The sequence below is a fragment of the Photinus pyralis genome, unplaced genomic scaffold (assembly GCF_008802855.1).
Source record: "Photinus pyralis isolate 1611_PpyrPB1 unplaced genomic scaffold, Ppyr1.3 Ppyr1.4_LG4, whole genome shotgun sequence".
Classification (NCBI taxonomy): domain Eukaryota; kingdom Metazoa; phylum Arthropoda; class Insecta; order Coleoptera; family Lampyridae; genus Photinus; species Photinus pyralis.
The window spans coordinates 39,530,764-39,556,368 of record NW_022170511.1 but is presented as its reverse complement, the minus strand read 5'-3'; the positions used below and the strand labels follow the sequence as shown (position 1 = coordinate 39,556,368).

The window sequence follows — 25,605 nt, the reverse complement described above, 5'->3', positions numbered from 1 at the left end:
AAATAAACTAGCACGAACAAATTCTTCGTAATGACACAAGTAACGTAAATAAAAATCCTAGTTGTCGGTTCCGGAACGGATCAGTCTCGGTAACTTCAAAAACTAATTCACAATTCAAAAGCAATTCAATAAATATCGATAAACAGACTAATATAAAGCATATAAAACGTAGTTAAGGTGGTACGAATGAATCATCGGAGTGACAACAGCAATGTAGGCAAAACTGGAGTGTCAGAAGATGTAATATAATAATAATGCACGTAGAATCAGAAATACGTAGTAGTATCCAGTTAGATAATAATGAAAAAGTAAATCGGAAGAAAAAAATAGAAGTTTTAGGAGAGAACAATGAGAGAAAACAAAGTCCAAAATTACGTGTTAAGTATAATGTTGAGCCATATCTGTACATACCTCACAGCGTGTTCACTTGTAAATATAAATCCGCAAACCTATTCAATGGAGCAGCCACAACACATCAGGAATAGTGAGAAAAATTCCAAAGAATTATGGTAATAACCACTACCAAGAGCCCTTTTTTCAGGTAGTCAGTAATGGCGTATCAAGAACAATTCACGAATAACCATTATGAACGTAGAAAAGGAACAAGACAGAATTAAAGAAGAAGGGATAAAATGAAGTGCAGAAAGGTATACACGAATTGCCTCTAGTCGTAAAACAAAGAACTAAGGTAGTAACAACTCAACAACAACCATAGAACTAACTTACATCTAAACTAAACGGGTTTCAAAAGGAAATACATAAATGGCGTAGGAATATACTTGAATGAGGGTAGTAATCGAATGTTACTTAAATGAAATGTAAATTTGTAATTTTAAATTAAGAATCGAACGTTACAAGTGGATATGCTTAAATGTATTAGTGTCCTTGCAGAATTTATTGGCGAATCTATTATTTCTATTTATGCCTTTATTTCCAATTTTTAGTCGCGATCGTTCAATTAACCCCAACCGACTACAGGCGACCCGCGTTAAGCTGAAGCACTAGCGCCCTCTCTTAGCAACTTTAGCGTCGTTACATATTTTTCAGCCAATACTGTCTAGGATTTCTACCAGTAACGCCGAAATTGGGTATATTTCAATTTTCCGCTCAAGAACATTCGTCTAGTACTTCACCTTAACGCGGGTCGCCTGTATGCCTATATATACTTTCATATTCCATGCACGAATCCGGATTTTAACTTGGGACCTTTGATTGCATATTGTAATTGGCATACCCGCCCGCTAAACTATATTCTTCCTGTGCAAGTAAAATTTATTCCAAAAAGGTTGAATAACTCAAAAATTATTAATACAAAATAGTACTGTAGGACACAAAAATGCGTAACACCATTTTCACAGAAATCAAGGCTAGCTGTAAGTATTTTCTCAAATAATAAAATTAAAGTCTTAACGAGATTTTTCGTAATAGCGGATGCCGGACGTGTCTTGGGAAAATGTTATAGTCAAAATTTGCATGTAATAGTAGATTATTTTATGTGGAGAAGTATTGCCTTTCATTGCGCGCTTGTGTTTAGCCACCAAACGAAGAATTTGTAAATTAAGTAGGCAAATGAAAGAATCTGGAGTTGAAAGAATTAAAAACGGAAAAATTGAATCATTCGAAAAATCGAATGAGTATGAAATGTCCGAAGAAATTGAATCCAAAGACTCTGAAGACGATAAAGGATCAGAACAACTCGAATAGGTATAATCTCAAGAATCCAAAACGCCCGAAATTGCTTCTTCGACTTATTACCATCAATTCAATATTACTGTGCTATATCTGTTTGTGCATTGCAGTGTGAATTTGAAGAAAAAAGCAGTTTAAAATTTCTTCATCCCTTAAATTTCTCCTGTACTCGCATGTGCCCGACGGATCAACCAAAATGAAACTCTAGGGGTGACAAATGGAACACAATACCAGAAGAATATAAAAGAAACATTTGGGTTGAAGTTATATTTTTATTGTGTTTATACTATATTTATGTATTTAATTCTTATGCTACACGCGCTCGCAATTAATTAAACATAGTAATTTTGTCATAAGTGCTAATAATAATTTGAGCAAATTTAAAGGAAATGAAATTCCAATAAAATATATAGTATAATTGAATAAAACTTAAACTGCCTCTAAAAGATTCATAATTATACCAGGCCAAAACACAAATAATTTTTATGGAAGCTTCCAACTTTTTATTTGTACTAAAATTTATGTTTATTGCCACCCCTTCATGTATCATTTAGAGTATTCGGCGATATTAATCACGATCCAAACTTTTAGTAATTTACCACAGTAATCGTAATCTCCACACACTTTCATTGTGCGTAACATTAATAATACGGATGTCTAAATTTCACTTACGAAATTGACTACAATTTAAAAGTAAAACGTTTGAAGTTTCACAGTTTTCAGTTTGAATGCGTAAAATAGTTCAACATTTATTCTAACTAAATAATTACAAAACCCAATGATTGACAGTTACCATTAATTTCAGGTTGCTGAAACGTAACCAGATCAAAGAAATCGCACCGGAGGCTTTCGTAAACCTAACGTCTCTCCGAGTTTTGTAAGTATGTACATGTTACATCAATATTTTACTTGCGTAACGTCATTTTAAGCTAACTAATTGTCTCGCTTTTTCAACATTTTCATCGTTTCCTCTTCGCATTTCAGAGAGCTAGACGACAACGCTCTAATGGAAATTCCATCCGCTTTAACGAAGCTACCGTCGCTTCAGGAGTTGTAAGTGTTCATTATTTCGTTAACTTTTATTATCTTGCGCTTTTATTTACAACAGGTAGTCAAAACGGCGCGTTTGCTTTATTATACCGTGGCATCTTAAGTGTCTCCCTCGAAAAGGTTTTTAAAAAGTTTACGATCGTAAAATTTGAATATAGAGATTGTCCCATAAACTGGGTCATAAAATTGAAATGCAGCATTTCTAATAAGAAGTTCTGTCGATAAATCAATGGTATATGTTATTAATTGCTATTGAACAGTATCAATTCTAGCCGTTATAATTTTTTACGATCACTTTCCTTATACGGACTGGACATTTGTTACTGTTTGTTTCAAAATGTATGGTTTAATCAGTCTAAGTGCTGTTATCACAATCCGTGTAGTTGTGTAGGGTAGTTGAAACATCAACCTAGAGGATCATCATCGTACTACTTTATATGGGAATCTCAACGGGTCAAATGTTAATATTGATCACTGCTCTAATAAATAAACCATACAGTGCGTAAATTTTAACATACAAATCTCCTATGTTCAATTCTTAAACATACAGATCAATGCATAGATATATATGCCTGACAGTTATTCAACCCATTTTATAGGCAAATTTGACATCAGTGTAAACAGAAGAAGCTTATTAGTTATTTATGATACGTATTCGGCTGGTTTCGATTTATTAACTGAGACTCTTTAAAGTGGTTTTATAGGGTTTTCAGTTACTGTGATTCCTTTTATTCTTGAGGTATTTCTTTTCTATTACCTTTCATGTACTTTTAGATTAACGCCCATGCTTTGCTTCCGTATATCAATGATGGCCTTACTACTTTTTTTTAAATTTACGTTTTGGTTTCTTTAGGAATTTCCCTGCTTCCAAAGAATGTCGTTTTAAGCGTGTTGTGTATTCTTCCCACTTTTCCCCTATTCTGGAATTTAGTTCTTTGTTTATTGTACTATTATATTCTACACTAGCTCCCAGATATTCGTAACCTATTTGAGTACTTGTCCATTAATTTTTATTATATGTTCGTTAACCTCATTAGCCATTACGAGAACCATTATCATCGTCTTACTTTTGCTTATGTTATTTTCCACATTCATTTTGCTAGTTCTTTTTGGAATTTAATCATTTGTAGTTTTACTTCTGGCTCTGTCACTATTACCATAGGTATCATCTGCAAATATTATATTTTATTTTATTTTTTATTTTAATTTTATACCTTTATTTTATAGTGGGCGGGGTATTAATTAATTAACTCTTCCTACTCAACCCCACTATACAATCACAAACCGCCATGTTTTATATCGGATTCGAATCCAAGACCCTTATAGACTAAGTTACTAACATAAACTCATCTGAGACATTTTTCAGAAATATGTCGGTGATACAGAGCCTCTAACTTACTCAGCAGCATAAACATTATGAGAAATTCAGAAATCATCTGCAAAATAGCATGATCCTTTACAGTATCATAGCCATTTCACCTGGAATCTGGTATCTCAAACAATGTACCTACATGTTACTTACTACAATAATCGAGTTCTTTTGATATCTTCAGTGAGATCATATTACGACTCTAAAAGAAAGTTCACTGGATGGATTCCCTAAATTGATATTTACGCACTGTTATTTAAGTACAATTAATCTAAACTGTGATATCTTTGTTGGTAATTTGAATTTAGAACGACGCAAAGAGAAGTACAGTTACAAAGTTTATGTTGATATAAATACCAATGAAACTGAGCAATAAAAATAATTAATTAAATTGATGGTCCAGATAAATACAGGATTTCATTATAAAAATCAGTAAACATTTTTTCTTTGATCTATTTTACAGGGTCATTCGAGTGTAATTTGTAATTATCGTTACTGGAAACTCGGAAAATAACAAAAAATGCGTTGCAACAAAAATTATTTGAAATTCGTTGAGGTTCTTTCAATTACGTTTATATATTTATTTTTCGTTCAATTGATTAATCCGTATATATCATGAAATTGAGAAAACTTTTTTAGTCTTTATTTGTCCAATCATAATCGGTTTGTTCTACTTGCACAATATTTTCTTGAACTTGATCTTGAACAAGAAAATTTTTCTACCTAGAAGTAAAGTGAAAAAATGTCTCTTCAACTAGAGGGGTAAGCACGGTCAAGTCAAGACTTATTTACAAGCACATAGCAAAACTATTCATTCTGTCGTGGACGGAAAAATTCTGAAATCGACACCTGCAGCACCATATCTACTGCAGAGGTTTCACATCCTGCAGTATTTTCCGTGCCTCTGTAAAAATTTATTTGTTTTTATCAAGCATGGTTGTTCTAAATGATCTAACGCTATTTTATTTCTCTTTCAGATCAATATCTGGAAACCGTATAAAATTCATACCGGGCGGCCTCCTACAAAAAAGTCCAGGCCTCGCCGTTTTAGAGCTGAAAGGAAATCCGCTTGTACAAGTCGACTCCAACGCATTCTCCTACCTTCCACGGCTACGAAACCTGCAAGTATTACTATTATTAACTTTATTTTATTTATTGGACCATAAATCTTTGAAAAAAAGTCCCATTTTGTGCATTTAGTTTGAAATTGTCACTGTATGTTATCTTTTGTTTCTGAATTTCTCAGCCTCATGGTTTCGTAATGAAACTTGTTGTTCCAGTATCCTCTCCGAAGCACGCGGACTATCAACTTTTCCGGTACTTAACGGTACCACGTCTCTGGAAGTACTGCGTTTAGACAGGGCTGGGATCTCATCAGTTCCGTCTTCTCTCTGTTACACATGTCCGCGATTAAGAAGCTTGTAAGGGCCTCATAATTATACACTTGATATTATTAAACAAATTTCATATTACAGAGACTTGAAGTCGAACAAGTTGACGTCGATTCCTGACTTGAACAACTGCAAGGAAATACGGGTTTTGTAAGTACAAGTAATTACTATTAGCTTTTCAAACTAAATAAAAGTGAATAGTTTTAGTAAACAACAATTGTGTTTAGAGATTTAGCCAGCAATAGAATCAAGTCAGTCGAGGAACGGCCATTTCACGGAATGACGAAAATGCATGACCTTCTCCTGGCGCACAACGAGATCGAGTATGTTCCGAACGACGCCTTCTTCGGACTGTCCAGGCTGCAATTTTTGTAAGTAGCGCCACTACCCCGCCCCTTTTTCTTAGTCGCCAAAGTGTTATTTGTAAATACGACCCGAACATTATATGTTTAGGGACATGGAAAGCAACCACGTCTCCTACATCCATCCAGACGCGTTTCTAGCAATTTCACACATCGAAGACCTGTAAGTGACCCTCAACCATAAATATTCTTGCCTAAAGATTCAGTTACAGAAATCTGGGAAATAACATATTCCCTCATCTCCCAACAGCCGGCTTGGAACGCCTGAGGCACTTGAAGACCTTCAACAATCCGCACCTTCGCGATTTTCCGTCTCCCGAAAATTTTCCAAGAATTCAATCCCTAGTCCTGTCCTACGCCTACCACTGCTGCGCGTTTATACCGCTAATTCCCTCTAATCCACCGCCGCCTGCGAAGGTGAAGGATATCGTGCTGTTTCCCGGAGACGATGAAGACATCGATTTGACCTTCTGGAACTCGAGCGGAACGGACTTGTGGCCTCAAAATCGTAAGGCTTCATTCGCTACCTTCATTGGCGATGACATCTTGTGCTTTTAGAGAACATCAGTCACAAGTTAGGGAAGACGTTTCGAGAGTTTTGGGACCATATTGGGGGGTCCGATTTTACCTACCCTGGAAATTTTCCATCGTACATGGAAGAGTACTCGGAAGAAGACGTGTTAAAGGTACCAAACAGCGATATCCCACCGGGAAAGATTCAATGTCTCCCCCTACCCGGACCGTTCCTTCCATGTCAAGATCTTTTTGACTGGTGGACGTTGCGGTGTGGCGTGTGGCTTGTGTTTCTATGCGCAATGTTGGGGAATGGTACCGTCGTCTTTGTGCTGGTGTTCTCGAGGAGTAAGATGGATGTACCACGATTTCTTGTCTGCAATTTGGCCGCAGCGGATTTTTTTATGGGAATTTACTTGGGTAGGTCTCCATCCCACGGTCCTTGGGAAAATTTGCAATATTTATTTTGAACACCTTGACACATTGATTTTTACTCATTCGGTTCTAATCTGTACGCCCACTGCCACGTTTTGTGTGTCATTATTACCCGAGTTACAAAACTTCAAGTTGGCTTACAACTTAATATTGTGGAGTCTGATGAAGGCGTTAAAAACCTATACAGCGCCATTGGAGGTTCTTTGAAACTTTTGGAGTTCTTGAATATCTTTAAAGACGCTATAAAGATGCTATTAATGACTAACAATCCTTATATAATTTGTGAAAGACGTTAGCGGCTTCTAAAAATTTGAAGCTATAACACTTTAGGTGTTAGAAAGTTCTCAGAGGATTTTAAACTACATATTTTCGTAAGAAAACCCCTTTGTCTCTTTCTGTCTTACGTTGTCTCTACTACGATATTGCTTCACAATTTAACGGGTATAGTTCAAAAACCTACTTTACACCGTGCTTAAAGCTGTACGCCATGTTAGTCAAGAAAAACCAAGCGATTGAATGATCTACCTAAATGGGTATAAAAGACAGCCTTTGCCAGAGTCTTGAATGCTTCAGTAATGAATTTTACATGTGTATTTCAAACAGGAGATGCGGTGTAATTTTTTTTTCCACCACCTATTCCGAAAAGAATTCTAAAATGCATCTAACAGTGGATCGTCTATGAGTATTTTGTATTGCTGTATTGTCAATTCTTCCTAGTAGGCCATTACAGAGCAATCTGACTCTGGTAAACTAGAAACTCTTTCTTAAAGGTAGAAAAGAAGGAAAGAAAAAGGTCGCAATCTGTAACGGTTCTATTATAATAATAGTGTCTTTATTGCAATGCGGCAGTATTAGGTTGTAATACTAAATGAAGTTTTGTTAATGTTAACGCACAAAATGTGGGAAAGGTCTCATAAACGAGTAGAAAATGAGTATGACAGAACTATGAGTTGGTGCATAAAGAAAGCTCAAATGAAATAGCAACTTTGATCATGAATGGAAGGTTTAATGTTGATGCACCAACATTTTCGATGAAGTTCAATTTCAATAGTGAATTGTGCGTTTTTGTGCCAAAATGGCAGAACTTTTGTTTAACATTGCGCTTTAGAACCATTTAATCTTAATTCAAGCATGAAAAACCTGCTCTAAGTCTGTTATATTTCAAATTAACTTCAGAAATGTCCATGTTAACTATACATTGATATTAAATCACATTTAGGGTTTCTGGCGGTGGTGGATGCGTCAACATTAGGTGAATTTAGGATGTACGCCATACCTTGGCAAATGTCGGCAGGGTGCCAGCTTGCCGGTTTCCTAGGCGTTCTCAGCTCGGAGCTATCCGTCTATACGCTTGCAGTGATCACGCTGGAAAGAAACTATGCCATTACGCACGCCATGCACTTAAATAAAAGACTGTCGCTAAAGCACGCTGGGTATATTATGGTATGCGGGTGGTCGTTCGCCATTCTTATGGCTCTGCTGCCACTGTTCGGCGTGTCGGATTACAGGAAATTTGCAGTATGCCTTCCGTTTGAGACTAATACGGTAGCAAGTTTAACCTATGTAGTATTTTTGATGATAATTAACGGAGTTGCCTTTCTCATCCTTATGGGATGCTACCTGAAAATGTATTGTGCCATTAGAGGATCTCAAGCGTGGAATTCGAACGATTCGAGAATTGCGAAAAGGATGGCGCTATTAGTGTTTACGGACTTTTTGTGTTGGTCACCGATAGCATTTTTCTCATTAACTGCTGCGTTCGGTTTTCACCTCATTTCCCTCGAACAAGCCAAAGTGTTTACAGTGTTCGTGTTGCCATTAAACTCGTGCTGTAACCCGTTTCTTTATGCCATTTTAACAAAGCAATTTAAAAAAGACTGTGTTATGATATGCAAAGCAATAGAGGAGAGTAGAGTGACGCGTGGAATAGGACGTTGCCGACATAGCTCAAATTTCAGCAATAGGCAAACACCCGCCAACACCAACAGTTTGGCGGATAGATCTTCGCGCGAAAATCAAAATCACCACGCGCCGCAGTGTACCTGTAACGCAAAATTACTGGGAGAAGCAACCGCGACGCCTGCTCCTCAAGAACAGAAAAATACGGTTCGCGACTGGCTGCTGAAGAAAGCACGTTGGGTGCTGTGTCTAAGAAGGCAAGCGCGTCACAGGCAACGTTCCGATCAGTACACCTACCAAATAGCAGAAATACAGCAAAAACAACACAAGCGCGCCTCTTCCGTGTCCTCCAGCGAAAACTTTAGTTCTTCCCGTTCCGACTCGTGGAGGCACAATCATCACTGTGGAATACCATTACGTCTCCTGGATCCAAAGCGGCGAGCTTCTTCGTGGCTAGTTACCCGAAAAACTTCGCAGGATTCAAATTTGTCCAGTTCACGTAACGATTCGTCAGGATCTGCTACAACGGCGAGCACGAGCACTTGGAGGATCTCTAGATCCAGCGCGTCCAGCAGCGAACCATCACGTATACGAAGCAAACCTAGGCTAACGCGCCAATGTGCAATTCAAGATGAGTCGGAACCGCCCGGGTCGCCTGGTAGACTTACGGTTCGTTTTCTAACAACAATTCCATCGGCCGCAGAAAGTAGCATGCAAATGGAAGACGAACCCAGCATTCTAGTAACCCCATCAAATGACAGGGAAGGGCCGCTTTACGCCATTTTACATTCGCAACCTATTACGCCGATCCGAAGGCAGTCGATAGTCACACTGCATCCTATTGAATCTCAGCCTGTACCTGTCAACGGCGATCCTGAAACTTCTAGTCAACCTGAACCTGACCCAGGTCCTTCCAAATCTGAATCAAATGATACAAGATAATAAATAAGTACCTAAGACTAACCAAATTATTTTGGCGTAGGTCTACGTTTTTTATATTATATTTATTAAATTTGTACATATGAGGCGAATGCGTGATGTATGTGAAATAGTCAATAATAAGAATAAATTATTTATATCGCATAATTATTAATACAAAATGTTATTTACACAAACGTTTTATGTTTTAAGTTACGTATAGGAATATGAATAAAACATTTCCATACTGTTACCACCTACTCACGTAAGAACTATTAATCTAATTAAGGTAAACTTATAATAATTGTCATTGAGATTTAGTTTATAATGACGTTCTTGAAGGCAATCTACTCGTGGACCTCGAAGACGATAAAGGCACTGGATTTTTACTAACTTCTGTATATTCGGCATCGTTTTTGCCCAATATTAGGTCTCTGGATTTCTTAAACTCTTCGAATTTGTTGTGTAGTAAACTCAGCTCCGATTTGGAAGAGGACGGTTTTGGTACGGCGTCTTCGACGTTTTCTTCGTCGACTTCCTGAAAAGATATTTAAGGTAGGTAAGTTTCGGTGCAGATTCCTCATCTACGGGATCAAAACTCTTGTGAGCCTTTTTGGAAAAAAAGGTACGTATATAGATATAATATACAAAGTGACATTTTAAGGTTCAATGAGGCATGTTCGGTTTACTCAATTCAATTCAATTCAATTTTATTGTTACCTTTTGACAATGGATTAACATTGTGTAAGGGCTAGTCAGGACAGTAAAAAAAAATAAGATTACATAGTAACATAGCAATTTACAAAGTTTAAATTAAAAAGTAAATAAATTTATTTGCAGAGGTTTACGAATTCGTCGATTTTATAGATTGCATTTTGAAGTAATAAGTTTTTTAATTTGAACCTGAATTCCCTGAAAGTCTTCATATTTTTCATGGTGCTGGGGAGGTTGTTGAAGAGCTTAATGCCAATGCTATTGGGTGACTGTTGGGATACTTTGAGTTTTGATACCGGCACAGAGAAATCTCGTTGTAATTGTGTAAGTCCCCATTGCGCACAAACTTATGCTGATTTTTATATATGTACAATAAAACCTCCAGTGCGAAAATAGACGGCAGAGTGAGAAGACCAAGCTGAATAAAGTGGGTTTTGCATGATTCCCATTTCTTAATACCCACCAAGCAGCGCAGTATTCTTTTATGCACCATAAACACTTTTGATGCGTATGTAGATGATCTCCAGAAAATAATGCCATAACACAATCTCGACTGAACCTCGGCATAGTAGTAGGAGAGCGTATAATGTAACCAAATCAGTTATTTGATACTTCGAATTTGAAAACAGCAAGTATTAAGTTTTTTGATTAAACACAGACAGTGACATTTCCAGTTGAGGTTAACGTCGACACACATACCTAGGTATTTCCCTGTTTTTTTGCAGGTTCATTGTTTTGTTGACGATTGGCGGACAGGTTAGAGCATTTTTGCCCGATCTCGAAGAAAATAGGATGCAGTACGTCTTACTATGGTTTAGGAAGAGCTTGTTAAAGTTGAACCAGTCATTGAGCTTTGTGAGTATTTCCACAGCACGTGTTTGCAGCTCACTAATGCTATTCCCGGATACTATGGCTGTGGTATCATCCGCATACATTATTATCGCATTCCAAATTAAGACGATGTCATTAACAAACAATAGAAATAGGATTGGCCCCAAGATCGAACCTTGTGGCACACCAATTTTTACCGGTAAAAGACACGACGAAAATTTTTTAATATTAAAATCCGTTTTATACGTTAACTGGACATAGGTACTGCGTTCTACCTGACAGGTAGGACAAAAACCAATTAGCAACAACACCACGTATGCCATAATGTTCTAATTTATCCATTAGTTTATTGTGGTTGACACAGTCAAATGCCTTCGTGAGGTCACAGAATATTCCCATCACATGTTGCTTATTGTCCAGGTAAGAAGTCACATCACTAACAAAAGAGGTAATGGCAGACATAGTAGAGTAGCCAGTACGAAAACCATGCTGTCTGCTTGTTATGACATCATTTCTATGTAGGTGGCTAATTAACCTATCAAACAAAGCATATTCAAAGACCTTCGACAATGAGGGACTAACTGATATCGGTCTGTAGTTATTACAATCCTGGCACGAACCTTTGTTATAGATTGGATGAACTATAGAGGTTTTTAATTCAGAGGGGAAAATGCCCTGAGCAAAGGATAATTTAATTAGAATTACCAGGGGATGAATTATTGAAGGTATGATAGATTTAAGCAGACTTGTAGGGATGCAGTCTGATCCTGATGATTTATTTAATTTTATTTTGTTTAAGCATGCCAGTAATTCTGTTGCGCTAAAAGGAAGAGCACACATACTGTTCTTCACTGTCTGCAGATTGCTTAGACTTAGACCAAGAAGATTATTTAGGTTCTGAGATTTCAAGACATTAAGTGTTTCGTGTGGGGCATTAACGAATTTGTCATTAAAAATATCGGCCACTTCTTGAGGATCGTCTACCACGCTGTCGTTTACAGTAAGTGAAATAATACGTTTCGATACACTAGTGCCTTGAGATATCGAGATTAGGTATGTACTAATGGAGAAGTGAACAGAAGTACACGTCCTTCATTTATTGTGCCCATGGGAAACGCTTTTCAAGAAACACGACGAAGCGTATAGCTACCGGAAGATTACAATCATTACGGCCTCGTTTCAGAATGAATATTGCCATCTTCATGGAAAAATATTATATTCCATGTATTTGACCAAATGATACGCCAAATACAATCATTTTGTTATGGATAGTGCAAAATTCTTCGTGTTAACGCCAAAAATGTGGCGATACCAAATAGTTTTAATGTGCGGCTAAGATTTGTAAGTTCTTTCGGATGTACGGGCTCGTGTTTTGGCTGAACGTTAACATTGTTCAAAAACACTTCGTCTATAAAAAAATTTATCCAAACAATTTTGTGCAATTTCTTTAGAGAACTTGGCATAAATCTCGCACAATACTTGAAACCTATTTATACGCAAATGCTTAATTACGTTAAACTTGCGCTGTTATTATTAGTATTGTGCTTATTTACACATTCATTGTTGTTTTCTCTCGAGTGTGAAGTATTTTGTAGGCTCGATATTAATTGGCCTGACATGTATTGGGTCCGCTTAGTTAGATCAACGTTAACGAATATAACGTTATAATACTCTTTGGTCAAATCAAACCAAATAACTGCCACGGGATATAAATGGCATGCGGTTAGATATAACAACATAGAAAAAGAGGTACAGAGACAAATAAGGCAGGCAGATAGCTGGAGAATTAAATGTCTCAGAATGGATATAAAATTCAAATCGTGTAGTGAAACCTGTCGATAAGTAAAAGAAAGAATGATGAAGACAATAATGAAACTTAGATACAGGAAAATAATAGGAAATTTTTCTGCAAGCTCCAAGGCAAAGAAAAACACCTGAAACCGAGTCCACTAGTACTGCAAATATAGTTTCATAGGTCAATTTTCTTTAACTTCACATTTTGCTTATGATTGACTCGTATTTTTGTAGTTGAAATCAAGAAACACCTCCATCAGCAGGAATATATTATAGAGAACAGTACGACTAAACAGTCAGGGAAGGCATATACACCCCCCATAAAAAATGGAGAGCTTGTATAGCAGGCGAAGTAACGGCCTACATTTAACTTGGGCATCTTTGAATTGTATTTTATAATCAAAGTTGGGCATGAAAAAAGTGTATTGAATTCAATCGTTCACTGGTTTACTTGGAGACATTTTTTCCAATTCTTAGAATAGGAGACACCTCTAATGCCAGAAATGACACCAGTGCCGTACACTACCCCATGCAGCCTCTTCGGATGGTCATGGTCGTAGATTACTATTACTAAATGGTTTAGTAATAGTAATCTACGACCATGACCATCCGAAGAGGCTGCATGCGGGGTAGTGGTACTACCACTGAAGCCGTGATGAAAAAGTAAAACATGTATCAAAATATCATTGTTTTATAGACAATCCTCACATCCAGTTGTCTCAAACCACCCTCACTAACGATTTGAATCACCAATCCTTTTTAGAGCTTGCTAAATCAATTAAATCTAGAATTCCAATCCTCTCTTTGAAACAATTTTTTCGAATCACTTCAACCTTCTGTGTTTATAGATCATTTACAAAGATGATCCAAATCCATTTATAGTGATTCGAATCCTCAATTCTAATGGAGTCAATTGGGTACTATATATAGGCAATATTTCTTATTCACTTTTCAAAAAATGTTTCCAATCCTCCTCTTTTATTTTCTAGACAGTACTTATAGGATATACAAAAAATTACGAATCCGTGTATCCAATTTACTTACTGAATTATAAAACTGGAAAAACAAACAAAAAAGGATTGTGTTTTCCAAAAGAAGAAGTGGTTATACATGGAAAAGTGAAAGAAACAAAGCGGGGTATGTGATAAATGATTTTTTCGTTAAAACCATATACTTATTCTGTTCCTAAACGCTGAATTTAACTTACAATTTCGACATACTATGGAAATAAGTACCTACCTACATTTTTCGGAGAACAAAGCTTAAAAAATAATCTATAAATAAAGACAATAGAATAAATGGAATGGAAAATGCACGAATGCATGTTCGTTTTCAGGACATCACTAATTTATATCAAAACTCATTTCATTTTTCCACTTCTGTTTGAGACACCATTTTTTATTTAGAGTAAAATGCAGTAAAATAGTCAAATATCAAACATATTCTATTACAAACTGACAAGTGCAATTAACGCAACACTTAGCTAGGCTTGTAGGAAAATTCACCGCCCCTAGTGTTAAATTTGTCTCGGGAATAATTTTCACTCCAAAATTCATCACCAAAGAATTTACTTGGTGTTGGTTTGTGACCAAAATATATGCAGTAAGAATTTTTTTATTTTAAAATTGGCTCATTTGCCCCTTAGAACCTCCGTTAGGGGGGGTTGCCTACACCATAGAGTAAATACAAATGTTGATTGCTAATGACTGGGTACTCTAATAAGCTCCATGGTTGTAAAACCACGTTTACTCTGCTTGGGGTCGACCACTGAAGCACTTGTAAGCCCATATAAGTACGGATTCGGGTGCTACCATGCAGTTACTTCATTTACGGTATAGAAAACTGCCCTTAAAGCTTGGAACCAGTCTCCCAACGACGTAGTGAAGGCATTTTCGTCACTCACTACTACAAATTATTTATTTTATTTATTTATTTTGCCTTTATTTTTGAGTGGGCGGGGTTTCAGGCTACTCTACCAACCCACCTCACTATACATTTACAAAACATCCATACCCGAACCCGGATTCGAACCGGGGACCTGTAGTATCGCAGTCTAGTTTCAACTGAACTACGCCATGAGGTTCGAATTATAAAGATTTGTGGCAAGACGTCGAAAAGTTCGTTGTACAAATCGTACGACGGATCATCGAAAGCCGTCGATGTCAACGAAATCAAAAAAGTCCTTTTCATAAATAAGGGTGGTTTCATCTGGGATACCTCCCACCAGATTATTATTTGTTCAAAATACCAGTTCCTTGCAAATTTATCCCAAATCAAAGAGATTTTCATACTGATGGGCTCTGCGTTTCCACAACAAACCCCCAACTAATTATCTGATCCTCCTCCCCTCCCAAAAAAAAAGATATAAAATCGGTTGGACAAATTGTCCTTCCGTCCCCATCCCTCACTTTGCCGCCTATCCTTCCATTCCATTTCATAGCTTCAAAAGTGCGAACTTTTTTCCTAATCTTCCGCGGATCTGTCAAAGACTTCTTGGGAATACCTGGTGAAATTTCTAAAATATAATTGCAGAATTTTCTAGGAATTTCCGCAAAAAATCTGGAAAAATCTATAAAAGATCTATGAAGAACCTCTGAGAAAATTTTAAGAGATACTCAAGAAATATTTGAAGAATTTCCGAAGAGCCCCAGAATCTCTAAAGAACGTTTAAAAACTTGTATTTTGGCTCCGAAAGGATGTAACTTTGAAAGGGTTTAACATGGGACCAACGTACTTTGCTCTTTTGTTTCATTTTTAGCTCCACATTCGCTAATATATTTTGTCTACTTTATTTAAGAACATCGTTTAGATTAGTGTTACAAAAATATATTTCTTGTAGAGTAGAATGAGAATATGGATTAACCCCACACATGTTACATCATTACTGGGGTATTGAACTGTAAAACTTATAACAATCGATCGCAAGGTTTATCTGAATTAATTTTGTTAGATGTACGTATTCAAATGATGATAATGAGCGCACTTCCATTTTTACAACATCAAGGGTATACGCCCGTGATATTCCATTCTAGACAGCTTTTACCATCCGCACGTTAGTAAGGGAGGTATTGCATAGGGATAAAAATGACCCCCCACTTTTTACAGAAATACAGGTTTTGAAGCACCAGAAATCCAGAGGCAAACAAAACGATGATGTGAGTCTATCGGTCTGTCGGTCTGTCTGTGCTCTCATTTTCGGCTAAACGGTTGAACGGATTGGAACCAAATTGGGCACACATATCGTTAGGCCCAAAAGGGCAGAATCATACATGCAGAGGTGTGCGGGTGGGGTATCTGTGGTAGCCACAGGAAATTTTTTTAAACGGAAAATATAACATTTATATGTGACACGAAAAAGATAACATAAATCTAACAAAATAAAATTAGGGTAAGAAAAGGTTTTGAATTTTACAATATCCGCTTAAAATAAAAATTTCAATAACTCAAAAACCTTGAAAGCTCAGACTTTGCCTCATACTGTAAGAAATTGGACACAATGAGCACAAAATTGGAACACGAAAGCAAAATTGGAGTCCCATTCTAAAATAGCAAACAACTCAAAAACCATAAGAGCATACAGGTCGTATGATATATGGTAAAAAAGCACCAAATAGGAACAAAATTGAGGTACAAAAAGACTGACATTTATTGTAGTCGCATTTTAAAAATTCGAATAACTATAAGAGCACTAAATTCGTATGGTATGGCACAAAATGAACACAACATTATTGCATATTTGCATCAATAGGGTAATGAGGTTTGAAAAAGAATAGGCCCCTACGGTAACCGCCACCTATAAGTCCGCCGCCGACTGATAATAAATAATTCAGTGATTGTCTCACACTAAGAGCCAGATTTCATCTTACCAATAAATTTCGATGGAAACATATGTGCTTGCATAGGGGACATAGTAAGTTATCTATCAGATAAGTTTAAATGTAACGTGAAGAACCGGTCCTAAGGTTAACATAAAAGATCGGATCATTATTATTATTGTAGAGGACATTTCCTCTGCAAAGCCAATTGTAACAAGCAGTTCAGGTAAACATAGATAAAGAAAATGCCATTGGAGAGACTACAATGTATGTTTTTTGATTCAAACTTAGCGAAATCATTACAAACCTGTATTTCTGAAAAGGTGATCGGCTGAGTTCTATACCTTGAAGAAGGTCCAGCTCTTCTCTTCGGAACAACACGGCGGTGCAATCTTGACATAGGTTCGGGATATACAGTGTCCATTACTGTAAAGGAGGTATATCAGCGATTTCATTGGTGCGAAAAGCTAAGCAAAATGTTGGCAACAAGCGTTTCAAAGATTTGAGGGCATAGGCCTCTTTGGAACAATACGATTGCATAAAATCGCAAATTTAAATCCTTCAACACATTCACTATTGCAAAGTTAACCAAAATAAACATTTAAGAGCGGCAAACGTGCTTTATTTACTTTATTTTTCTAATATTACGCTAAACGGTGTTAAAATAAAAATTACAAAATCACAAGACTCCGTTGACGTATTTCTGATTTCATCAAGAAGTTTTTAAAATAAGTCTTACATTTAGGATAACCCAAAACATCTGCAGAGTCGCTGTTTTGAAATTTTTGTTTAGTAAAAGCTTAGCAGTTCGAAATAGTGATGTTTATTCAATCTTCAGTATTCCAATTAAACACGCGCCATTTGTGCGATTTCGCCAAATTTGCAAACAATAAAATAACACACAAGTACCTAAGCGTGCAAAAACCATTCACCTCGATTTGGACATTTTACAAAACATAGGTATGCAAATAACTAACATTTTTCGGAAGCATTAAAGCCAATTCGGTCGTTCGCTTACCTGGCGTGGTGGATGTGCAAGATGGCATTCCGTTTTACTACAATAACAAAATTAAAATCGCAAAATCACCGATGTTTCTGTTTGCATTGTATATCACTTCTCTGAATAAACCTTATAAGAATTTTGTCTAATTTTAAACACGAACGCGTCTCGACGCAGTCGGCACGACGCTTGTCATTTAGCGCCCACGACCATCCGAAATAGCAAATCGCGCGAAATATGATTCTTGAAAGTTCGCCTAAGAATTTTTTCGTGTTCTCGCAAATTTTTTTTAAAACAAGTTCAAGGATGCAGGAAGTTGTTAATTTTTACATTTCAGAAAAGCGTTTGAAGTGTAAGTTCCCCATATGTGATAGAGTGTTTCTATAAAAAAATAGTCCGGATCTTATTTATTTGCTTGAGCGTATTTGTCATCATTAAGAAGTACGTGGCATGTCCACAAATTATCAAAAGAGATAAATGACGTTTTTTAATTTTCTGAGTTCACCGTACGATATAATTAAGATTGAATTATTTTCATATCATGGTTTCGATCCAAAAAAACATTCCATTACACTTTTTCTGTCCACAGTGATATTTTTGTTACAACAGAGTCTTCGTTTCCTAATCTGATAAAGTGATAATCTACATATCTACATCTGATAATACTTCACTCTTTTTAACATATCTAATAAATAATTGAATAGAATTAGTATTGGTGAAAGATTCGTTCACACCACTCCCTTCGCGAATTTTTTGGGGGTGAATTTCCCGGGAGCGTATTTTCCCGGGGCGCGTTTTCTGGAGGCGAGTTTACAGTGGCGAATCTTCCAGTGCTAATTTACCTACCGCATACGATATTTTAAAATTGTTTCTATTGGTAGATGATCTTTATTTTATAATTGTCCATATTTAAGTCAAATAGTTTGAAAGTCGAAAATCAAGTCAAGCCTTCAGCTAAATTCGCAATTTAGATTCCTTGCCGTCTTCTTAGAACTTCAAAATCTTTGTGCAATTTAGAATATTTTCCTCTTATACAACCTCTTTTTAAAATTAGAAGCTCTATATAATTTTCTTAGAATATTTTAGAATTTCCACAGAATTTTATTAAAAGTCTATCATCTTCCTAACCATTAGATCTCATTTCGTCTTATCGCATGATTGGGGTAGACTCTGCACAATCCTATGATATAAATTATCATTTTGCAAAATTGACAAGTCTGTGCCCAAACAGAAGACAGTCCGCTCGCCCGTTCATGATTTTCTGGTGCACACTTAACTTTGGACGCAATGGTGGTATGAAACTGAAATTTGTTTATTAAATAAAGTTTTGAATTTTCTCAGAATCGCCCTAAAATATTCTCAGAGTCCCTCCCCGTAGAATCTTTTCTTTGGACCACCTTGGAATTTTCTTATAATCTTTGTACCTATTACCCTGTTATGACTGTATTTTAAATCCCTTTTCGAAGCGCTACAGGAGCTGTAGAGGTCTTCAGGACCTTAATAATTGAAACCCTTACAATTGTCATAAAATCGTCATATCAAAATCCTTATGGGATATTTAGAATGTTTAGAACTTTTGAGACCTGTACCAACAAAAAGTTATATCCCTCTCTGATAGAAGGTGGTAATGGATTTCAGAGGTGACCGTGTGTTGCTGATGATACTCCTTCTACAACACTCTTAGTAACGTCCACTGATCCTGGCGATTTAGTCGGAATACCAATAGGATCCAGCTCTTTCAATGAATTCTACATTGTTGTTCTCGAAGGTACAGTGCGTGTATGTTCCTGGGAAAACCCCAAAATTTTCCTTAATCATGTGAGTATTATTGGCATATTTATCCCCTTGGAGGTTAGTAGATGTTTTAGAATCACAAAAATTACCAGAACTTGCGGCAAGTGTCGTCCTTCTATCTGTTGTGGTTCTTCAGAAAAGAAATAAATATGAAACGCAAGTTTTAGGACCTTTGGAGATGTATAGTTTCTAAAATTCCTGTGCGTGTGCGTCAATCGAGTAAACTGTCAAGTTGCAGCAAGCATGGGGACATCACAGGTTAACCACTTGGTCCCACCGCCGATGGACACGTACCATCAGGAATCCGAATCAAACAAAATCTCGATGGTGTCGGTCTGTCTGTCTGCCTGTCCGTCTGTACTCTCATTTCCAGCTAAAGGACTGAGTTTGTATGTACCACGGGCATAAACTGATGTGTTTCGGCCCTCGACCTTTTTAACTCGTCGCCCTCGAGGATATAAACATCACTATTATCACAGACAACATATACTACAGACGGTCAATCTTAAGGGGAAAAAGCACGCCAAGTTTTGTTTCACATGTCCCCTTATTTAAAAACCTGCTATCCCTCTATTTTGCTCCATCTATTAGCGCATACAACAATGTGTTGGTTCTTCTACAGATTTCTTATTTTGGAATGGTTTTGCAAATTGTCTAGGGAAAGAAGTATTGATACTTTATTATTAGAAAGCTGTCCCACTCTCGCAAGAAATCCCCATATTTACATCTGGGCGAAGTGCTGATAATCTTTGCAGGTACACATACAAAGCAAATATCACTTCATATTCGCAATTACGTATTACTCGTTGTCTTTGGGTGCATAAGAAACGATATAACTTGCACCACTTTTCGAATTCTCGAAAAAAGTGTAATCTCCGTGTTTTTTTTATATACCTACGTACTCTACTTGCCTACTTGTCTCTCCGTTTGTGGAATAAATCTTGCAATCAGCAATTTAAATTCATTTAACTTGGGTAAAGAAAACCTAAACATAAGCAATTTTCGAATGAATATTTGCCTCATCATGTAATAAATCCCATTTGAGGTGTGCAGTTATCGGTCAATTACGGCGGTAATTGCATTGTAGAAAACGAAAGAGCCCTGCGCTAATTGCACATTTCATGGGAATACACTTAACAATTTGATAAGTAGGTAAGGTGAGTTTGTAATGTCTATTCGGGAAATATTCCCCCGAATTACACTCGTGCATCAAAATAAACCTGATAATTTTTAGCGCATTTTCCAACGAAATTGGGTGCGCTACTGCAGCCACTTTCTCTGTCCGTCCGTCTGTCCGAGGCCTTAACTACTCCTACAGTTTTCAAGATATTTAGTTCGTTCTTTTTGCATTCGGTAGCGTATCGCTCTGGCACCTGAGTCAAAGAAAATCTTGACGATTGAACTGCGCAAAGGCAAATATATCGCATATAGTAAAAATCAGATGTGCGCATGCGCAGACTGCGCAATGCAAACTTTCTTATTTATGGAGATATTTCTTTGAAATTTTAACCAAAGATACTTATAGTAAAAGCAAACGTATTGCATATTGTAAATATCAGATTAATAAGCGCATGCGCAGGACGCGCAATATCAACTGCGCAGTAAAGTGTCAACTTCCTTATTTATGAAGATATTTCTTTAACATTTTAACCATATATGCATCTAGTAATGAAAAACGTAGCGCACATAGGTATGGCATTTGGGGAAGTATTGATCAATTTATGGAAAATGCGCTGAAGTTACTCGCCTTAGGGCGAAAACCTTTTTACTTGTTTATTCAAATATCTTATCAGTAAAAAACTGCGTTCGGTTATTTTCATAATTTGTTAAAAGAGCATTTTGATGCACTTGTGCAATTGCCTACGAAAATTGTCACAAAGCAAAGTTTTAATAGCGATCCTCGAGATGGTTTATAGTTTTGTATCTATTACCACAGACAACATATACTAGTCTGTGCTATTACTGTCTGCCGGTTTAGTGTGTTGTCACTTCACTCAACGAAACAAGCGCTCGTATGAATAAAAGTAAGCAAATGCTTATATACTTACAAAATTCAAAGTAAATACTCGTAACTGCCCCTTCATACTGGTCTGTTTAGCATGGTTTAGCAGCGCTGCACTGCGTCCTGTCCTTCTGCTTAGAAGCGCTGCTAAGTCACCCAGTGCGAAGGAGCACTTACGAGTATTTACTTTGAATTTTGCAAGTAAGCATTTGCTTACTTTTATTCATACGGGCCCATGTGTATTGTATGCAAAAAATCCCCTGAATCCGTAAATGACAGTCTAGCTGACCGGAAACTCCGGGAACATATTGCTATACACAAGAAAACGAAGAAAAAATGGGAAAATATCGTTTTTTCGCATTTAACTTAATTAGGTATCTCGTTAACTATTCCTCTTACGGAAAAAATGAAGAGAACGATTTGTTTAGAATCGATTTTTCTATCAGATACAGTTGGTATGATTTTTATTAAACAGAGTGCCAAGGGCCTATTATAAAGTTACTTTCTTGTTCTATTTCTGGGGTTTCCACTAAACTAATTCCACAGTCCGTCGATTTGCAAAACTCATCGGGACAACAGAGACAATTGTTGGAATAGGTTGTTTTACGGTTCCACCATCCATAAAAATATTTAAAACGCTCTGGGAGTCATCCAGTTTGAAAGACAAAGCATCGAGAAGGGCGTATCAACAAAAACAAATGTTAATTTTTGGGATTACTTTTTTTGTATTTTTCCAGAAAAAACAATAACATTTACAAATGAACGGTTCTGTACCAACTGAAAATTCTATTCGAAACAAATTCATTTCTATGAGCTCGAGCATTAGTTGACGAGATAATTGGAAGTCAAATGCGAAAAAAACTGCATTTTTCCATTTTTTCTTGGTTTTTTTGTGTATATAGCAATATGTTCCGGGAGAATCCGGGCAGGGAACTACTTAGAATACACTTGGTTTCGTTGTGTGAAATGCCAACATCCAGTTTAGAATACTTTTGGAGCTAATTGGCTGGACTATGTTGACCCTATACATTGACATAAAATAAATAAAGTTCGTTAAGTGCTCCCTTCCCTAATCAAAAAATTTTGTGATGTTATTATCACAGATCATGCTATAATAAATATCACATATACATATAGGTAGGCAAGGCCGTGCGAGGGGGAGGGGCGAGGGGGGGCCCAGGCCCTGGACGCCAATTCTGGGGGGCGCTGAAGTGAAGTCGCCCGTCGTCGCCTTCGTCGGGAGCGTCAAAGGCGTGAGTGAAAGATTTACCTCGAATTATATAAACGAATCGGTAAATACTCTTGTTTCGTATTTGATAAATTCAGAATCAGTAAAAATTTAAAAATTAAAAACTGTCGCGTTTATAAAGTCGGTAATTCCATGGAGTTAGGAAATCAAACAAAAGCGCCTGCATTTGCCATGTTTGATTTCAAATTGCCATGGCACCACTGATTTTCTTAAAAGCGCAAGTTTTTAGTTATCCAATTTCTGGAATTCAAAGTTCAGAAAATTAAAAGCTATAGTATGCATGGATTCGTAATTTGTTTCCCTACAAAAAACCTAAATAGACTTTCTCTCTAAAATAATTACAGAAGTCAATAATCAGAAATGAAAAAATTACTATTGCAATTCCTATGGTGCGTTGTTCAAGTCACCACCCGGTATAATAATATATTTATTATGGAAAAACAAAAATTATGTTTATTATTCTAATAAAATCTCTCCTTGTCCAACCTCATAATTTTATATGTGGAGGCTAAATTTAGTTTCCGCCCTTGTATAACCAAATTCGCTCCATCAATTTTTTAAATGTTTAGAAAAGCGAAAAATGAAGAATTAAAATGTATCCTCTTTCATGTAATTTATGATGTTATACAAGTGAGCGGTGAGCGCTTATCTTATCTACGTAAAGGCCGGCGTTGAAGCCGAGGAAGTAAGGTTTGAGTATATGTATTTTATTTTTACAAAAATGACTCCATCTATTACACACTTTTACCACACACAACAGTTTTCTGTGCGTCTACCACATTTTACAACAAATTAATTCGACTGCTTCAAGGTAGACAACACACTAACCGTACTCTATTAGGTGTTGCGTTTATTTCTACAGCATTGCATTGACCGTCTGTAGTATATGTTGTCTGTGCTATTATGCCCTTAATACATAAATAACTATTACATCTTGCTCTGGCTAAATACTAAATTGATTAGTGTAAATCACAGAAATTGCTTCAAAGTTTTCGCTTAATATTGTGTACTTTTTGCAATGTTTTTCTATTTTTTGCGCTCAGTATTCATTTTAAAAATATATTAGCGTCAAAATATGGAAACTAGTTTAAAAAGCACAATATACAGTGGCACCACGCTCAGAAAGTCCCTGACAGGGCGTGTCCGAGGGCGCTAGAAATTTAGACCGTACATTCTGATGCAAAATTTAAAAACACGAAGAGAATTAAATACCTTATCAGATCGTAGATCCAAGCTATATGCGTCTTGAAAAAGACGAGTTTATATAAAACTGGAGACGGAAAACGTAAAAAAAAGCAAATACAAGAAGCAAAGTGTAAACTAAAATAACGTGAAACGTCAACTGTCAAAACCGAATAATTAATAATTATGGCGCGGAATGTCTCGCGTCGTTTTGCAGACTTTCTATTGGCCAGCCTGAATTATTTCAAAATTAGTTCGCATATTTTCCGGGGCTTTTCTGAGCATGGTGGCACTTGTATTATTAAACGATCTGTAACTACGCCACTGCTCATTCTAAAATTCATAACCATAGACTACAGAGCAAAGAATAGACTCACGAAGAAGTGGTATTCTATGGGTTGTAACCTATATGTTTTTTAAACATAACCTAAATTAAATTTTTGTTATTTGTTTGCGTGTTTATTCTAAATTATTACTTAAATCAATATGTCTGATGGTAAGAGAATAGTGTCTATTTTATTCCTTTTTACTTCTTTTAATTCTTTAATTCCAGAGGAAGTAATTAGACGAAAATTACTGATAGATGGTGATGGCACTGGTGACGACCGTCGCCTAAACGTTTTACTAAAGAACTTCTTCAAATGGGGCAATTTTTGTGACGAAACCTCTCCCGAATTTCGTACTCTTTACGATCGCATGCTAGCCCAAATAGATCAGTGCGAATCGGCTTCGAGACGATCACAGGTCGGTCTAAGGGCTAACGGGAGACAACAACAAAAGGGACAGCAGTACCAGAAGAAGCTCGAGAAACAAATAGCCGATTGTAAGAAGGCGATAGAAGTTAATAAACAAAATCTGGTGCAAGCTAAAGTATTAAAACAGAACCGTATGATGTACGATCTATTGGCACAAAGTATTAAACAGCAACCCGCACGCAAGGACACCGATAAAAACTTGGCCGACTTGAAGGCGGAACTTAATCAACTTCGCGAGCAAAAGACTAAGTTGGAACAGAAATTGGAGATGAGAAGGAAGCTTTTCCATGTTTCAGTGTCGAGTATGAATCAGTTGCGTGCGATTTTGGAAGAGGACGATGTTGCAAACAGTTCCTTGGATGATATTACAAATAGCCCTGAACCTATGTCCGAATAGTTTAATAATGTTCAAATGAATTATAAGGTTTATATTCTTAATACTTATTTGTCTACTGAGCTATAAATGCTATGAAACTTTTCTACTCTTCTAATTATTATCTTTTTATTTTGTCATTATATGTTCCCAAGTTCCGGATTTGGAAAGATGAGATCAACGACTTGATTAGAAATATCAACCCATTTTTAAAACTTTTATCGAGTCCCAAGAAAAATTCACGGTCAATGTTGCAACTAAAACTAGGCCTTAGAAAAACTAATATCCAGTTCCAGAAGTTTTTCCATTTATGTGACAAAGCAAATTTGTCTCCCGAATTTTCGCCCCCAGGAAGAACTCCCCTATTGCATTATAACTGATGACTCTACTGCAGAGGCTTCTTCCATAGTATGGTGGTTTCCATGTAGATTCGAGAATGGAATTCCTTTCTTCCTCCTTTTTAATTTTAT

The 25,605-nt window shown here is 36.6% G+C and overlaps 3 protein-coding genes across 5 annotated transcripts; 2 read left to right on the top strand and 1 right to left on the bottom strand.

The window, feature by feature from the left end:
* Nucleotides 1–2,494: 2,494 nt before the first annotated feature.
* On the top strand, nucleotides 2,495–9,693 carry LOC116168334 (lutropin-choriogonadotropic hormone receptor). 3 transcript variants are annotated; one of them, XM_031484110.1, is made up of 10 exons: nucleotides 2,495–2,570; nucleotides 2,674–2,742; nucleotides 5,086–5,229; nucleotides 5,389–5,529; nucleotides 5,584–5,649; nucleotides 5,727–5,870; nucleotides 5,953–6,024; nucleotides 6,074–6,369; nucleotides 6,420–6,794; nucleotides 8,029–9,693. In XM_031484110.1, exons 2-10 carry the CDS (start codon nucleotides 2,696–2,698, stop codon nucleotides 9,648–9,650), a joined length of 2,907 nt encoding a protein of 968 aa, XP_031339970.1. In that variant the 5' UTR covers nucleotides 2,495–2,570; nucleotides 2,674–2,695; the 3' UTR covers nucleotides 9,651–9,693. The 3 variants fall into 3 exon arrangements, with proteins under 3 accessions (XP_031339970.1, XP_031339969.1, XP_031339971.1); XM_031484109.1 differs by having other exon boundaries at nucleotides 2,501–2,566; XM_031484111.1 differs by lacking the exons at nucleotides 2,495–2,570; nucleotides 2,674–2,742 and having other exon boundaries at nucleotides 5,094–5,233; nucleotides 5,701–5,870.
* A 74-nt stretch (nucleotides 9,694–9,767) lies between these two features.
* Nucleotides 9,768–17,946, bottom strand: LOC116168336. Its single transcript, XM_031484112.1, has 3 exons — nucleotides 17,799–17,946; nucleotides 17,088–17,206; nucleotides 9,768–10,164 (listed from the first exon to the last, which is right to left on the bottom strand). Exons 1-3 carry the CDS (start codon nucleotides 17,824–17,826, stop codon nucleotides 9,949–9,951), a joined length of 363 nt encoding a protein of 120 aa, XP_031339972.1. The 5' UTR covers nucleotides 17,827–17,946; the 3' UTR covers nucleotides 9,768–9,948.
* A 6,422-nt stretch (nucleotides 17,947–24,368) lies between these two features.
* On the top strand, nucleotides 24,369–25,240 carry LOC116169689 (THO complex subunit 7 homolog). The gene is made up of 2 exons (XM_031485840.1): nucleotides 24,369–24,503; nucleotides 24,561–25,240. The coding sequence occupies exons 1-2, from the start codon at nucleotides 24,494–24,496 to the stop codon at nucleotides 25,157–25,159; spliced, it is 609 nt and encodes a 202-aa protein (XP_031341700.1). The 5' UTR covers nucleotides 24,369–24,493; the 3' UTR covers nucleotides 25,160–25,240.
* The last annotated feature ends 365 nt before the right edge of the window (nucleotides 25,241–25,605 follow it).